This window comes from Crocodylus porosus, unplaced genomic scaffold, assembly GCF_001723895.1.
Source record: "Crocodylus porosus isolate Cpor-Errol unplaced genomic scaffold, CroPor_comp1, whole genome shotgun sequence".
NCBI lineage: Eukaryota > Metazoa > Chordata > Crocodylia > Crocodylidae > Crocodylus > Crocodylus porosus.
Window position 1 is genome coordinate 11,043,402 of NW_017728936.1, and position 3,325 is coordinate 11,046,726.

The 3,325-nt window shown below is 52.5% G+C and overlaps 1 protein-coding gene across 2 annotated transcripts in view; it reads left to right on the plus strand.

Annotated features, from left to right (window-relative positions):
* The window catches only part of BCO2 (beta-carotene oxygenase 2), a 24,101-nt gene that overhangs the window by 9,264 nt on the left and 11,512 nt on the right, over nt 1-3,325 (plus strand). For both annotated transcript variants that reach the window (XM_019547126.1, XM_019547127.1), the window contains exons 2-4: nt 424-628; nt 2,145-2,356; nt 3,219-3,325. In XM_019547126.1, coding sequence (XP_019402671.1) covers nt 424-628; nt 2,145-2,356; nt 3,219-3,325 — 524 coding nt within the window. The remainder of the gene's footprint in view (nt 1-423; nt 629-2,144; nt 2,357-3,218) is intronic.

Below are 3,325 nucleotides of genomic sequence, written 5' to 3' on the forward strand. Positions count from 1 at the left end.
CCCTTCTAGCATGCCCACATCTTAGTGTCATCAGCAAATTTGAACAGGGTGCTTTTTACCCCCTCGTCCAAGTCACTGATGAAGATGTTGAACAGTGCGGGCCTGAGGACCGAGCCCTGGGGGACCCCACTGCCCACATCCCTCCAGGTTGAAAATGACCCATCCACTACCACCCTCTGGGTGCGGCCCTCCAGCCAGTTGGTGACCCAATTGACTGTGTGGGTGTCGATACCACAGTCCCCCAGTTTCTTAGTGAGAACGGGGTGAGAGACATTGTCAAAGGCCTTCCGAAAGTCCAGGAAGACTGTCCACTGCTACCCCTGCATCTAATGATTTGGTGATCTGATCATAGAAGGCTACCAGGTTGGTCTGACAGGTTCCATAGTTCTTTGCTGCCTCTAACCTCTGTCCCATTCCCTGCAGTCCTGAAGACCTTTTTGCCCAGCCCACGACAAGAGCAGGTTGTCGTCAGCCGCCAGCAGGGTTTGCAATGCATCTCATCACTAATGCAGACAGTGGAGGAGACTCCCCAGCCCATCCAGGCTGAGGTCAAAGGGCACATACCAGAATGGATCAACGGCAGTCTACTGAGGAACGGGCCTGGGAAGTTTGAATTTGGAGAGGACAAGTAAGTGGAGCTTTGATTACCCTTTGGGTCCAGCATTGGTGGAATTTAGTGGGTGCTTTTGCAGTGATCCCAGGTGTGCGACAGCTCTTAGCTCTCATTTAGTGGGTGAATTCAAGGGGTTATTCTTGAGGATTTCTGTGGTCCTCATTCTTGTAATAGCTTTTCTAGATGACAGCTTTTCTGTCATCTAGAAACTTTCAGTAGATGCTTTGAAAACCCTATGCCCATATAGATGAGAACTCTGGTGACCTACATCTGAAATAGAAAAGTTTATTTTTTCCATTTCAAAGATAGGGAAGCTTTATTTCATGCAGGCTATGGCTTGCTGGAGGCCACACAGTGAGTCACCAGAACTAGGGAGCAAAGCTTTGGGTTGTGACTACTGATTCTTTGTGGGCATGTCTCCACATGCTATTAACGCTGTAAAGGCTTACTGTGCAGTAAAATACTGCACAGAAAGCCTTCCCTGGGAACACAACTACACATGCTCCCTATTGGGAGTAAATCTGCTGTCAACAGGAGCAGCCTGGAGGTTGGCAAGGAGTACAGGGGCCAGCTCCGATGTGCACGGGGCCAGGAGAGCTCTGCCAGCTGCAGTGGCAGCTGTTTCCTTGCCCTGTACACATCAGAAGGGTTTCTGATGTGCATGGGACTAGGAGACAGCTGCCACTGCAGACCTCTCCCAGCCCTGTTCACATGGGGATAAGCCCAGCAGGGCTTTCTTGCCCAGTCAGCAGCTGGCTCCCAGCCAGCCTCTGGGTGGGCAGGGAAGCAGAGGGCTCTCCAGTCCCTGTGCTGCTTGGCTCCTGGCCCTTCTGGGGATCTGGGAGCTGACCAGTGCTGAGGGAGATAGGTGGGCAAGGCACAGACAGCTACTCCATTCCAGTGATGCTCAGCTCCTGCCAGGAGCTGGGACCAAGACCAGGGGAGTTTCACATCCCCTGTGGGTGTGCATGTATAGACGGTCATGCTTTACTGCACAGTAGATTAGTCTACTGTGCAGTAAAACATCTTGTATAGACATGCCCTGTGTCAAGTACATCCCACAGGTGCCTGGGAACCCAGGGCTGGACCTTTTTCCTACTTGCACTGATGTGATTTTCATAGACATCAGGGCTGGAAGGGACCTCGGGAGATCATCGAGTCCAGCCTCTGTGTGTCTGAAAACAAACCCAACCTGCACTCAGGCTTGCTTTCTTTTAAAGAAAACAAAACAATAGTGCTAAAGTAAAAATAAGAGCCTGGCCTGTGGTTTTCCTGTGGATCTGGCATTCTAGCGTTTCTTCACCATGAGGGTGGTGAAGTGTTGGACCAGGTGGCCTAGAGAGGCTGGGGACCCTAAGCCTGCAAATATGTGGGCCCATGAATGGACGTGAGCTGCTCCATTGAGTTCAGATATGTTCTGCCATCCTCTTGAACCTAACATGACTAGTGCACACACAGGGCTCAGGGGAGGTGGCATAACACTGACCGCTGTTCTTCTGTCTCTGATCCTGCCCTTCTTCCCTGCTGCCAGGTATAACCACTGGTTTGATGGCATGGCCCTTATGCACCAGTTCCGGGTAGCAGAGGGCAGTGTGACCTACAGGAGCAAATTCGTGCAGAGTGATTCCTACAGGGCAAACAGCCAGCACAACCGGATTGTGGTCTCCGAGTTCGGCACCTTGGCCATGCCAGACCCATGCAAGAGCATCTTCGGGCGCTTCATGGCCCAGTTTGAGCTGCCAGGTAAGGGGTGAACCAGACAGATGCCGTGTCCCTCGAGGCAGCAGGTGTCCATCTGGGAGCTGAGTTTCTGGGGATACTGCAGTGGGAGCTCTGCGAAGCTGGGTGGTCCAGCTCTGAGTAGATGCTTTTCTTAGAAGACTGCCCCTCTGCACAAGGCTGAGCCTGGGGTCGTGCTCTGCTGAGAGCAGTGCACTTTGCTTGGGGAGGGGGCTCTACACAGGTCCCTCTGTGGATCAGTGGGGGGCTGCACCATGTCTGATTTGCTTCGTGGCAGGGTTCTGAGTAGAAATGCCTTCTCCTGAAGGTCCCCATGCATTGTCAGTCAACAACCTTGAGCGGTCAGATACAGCCCTGTCCTGAGAGCACCTTGCCCTGCTTGGCTTGTAGGTTGCTAGGCTAGTGGCCATTGTACCCTAACAGAAAGCAGCAAGTGATGTGGGGCCTGCTTGCCCACTGGTGATCTGGCCTCAGATACTACATGCAGTCTGAGTGCTGTGCTCCTGGTTTTGGTTGCATGGTGGCATCTGGGGGGTGGCCTGGCTTTATAAGAAGAGCTACTGCAGCCTACTCCAAAATCCCCTTTCCCTCAGCTCTGTGTGATACCACCTGCAATATGCATTTCTTTCCCTTGCAAGGACCTACAGCCAGGCTGCATAATGGCTTGTTAATGCCTGCCCCAGCATGAGAGAGATCTGAGTTGTTCTTTGACCTGGAGGCAGGTCTGTGGGTGCCACTGCTGCGACTCCATCCCGGGAGGCGGTTGTGTAATTGTGAATGGAGCTGTTTGTTTAATTCTGTCTCATTGACCGTGCTGGGACCTGGGCTTAATGCAGCTGCCTGCATCATGGGGATTTTATTGCAGAGTCCACAGACAACTGCAGTGTAAACTATGTGGTGTACAAGGGGGACTACTACGTCAGCACAGAGACAAACTTCATGCACCGAGTAGATCCGGAAACGCTTGAAACG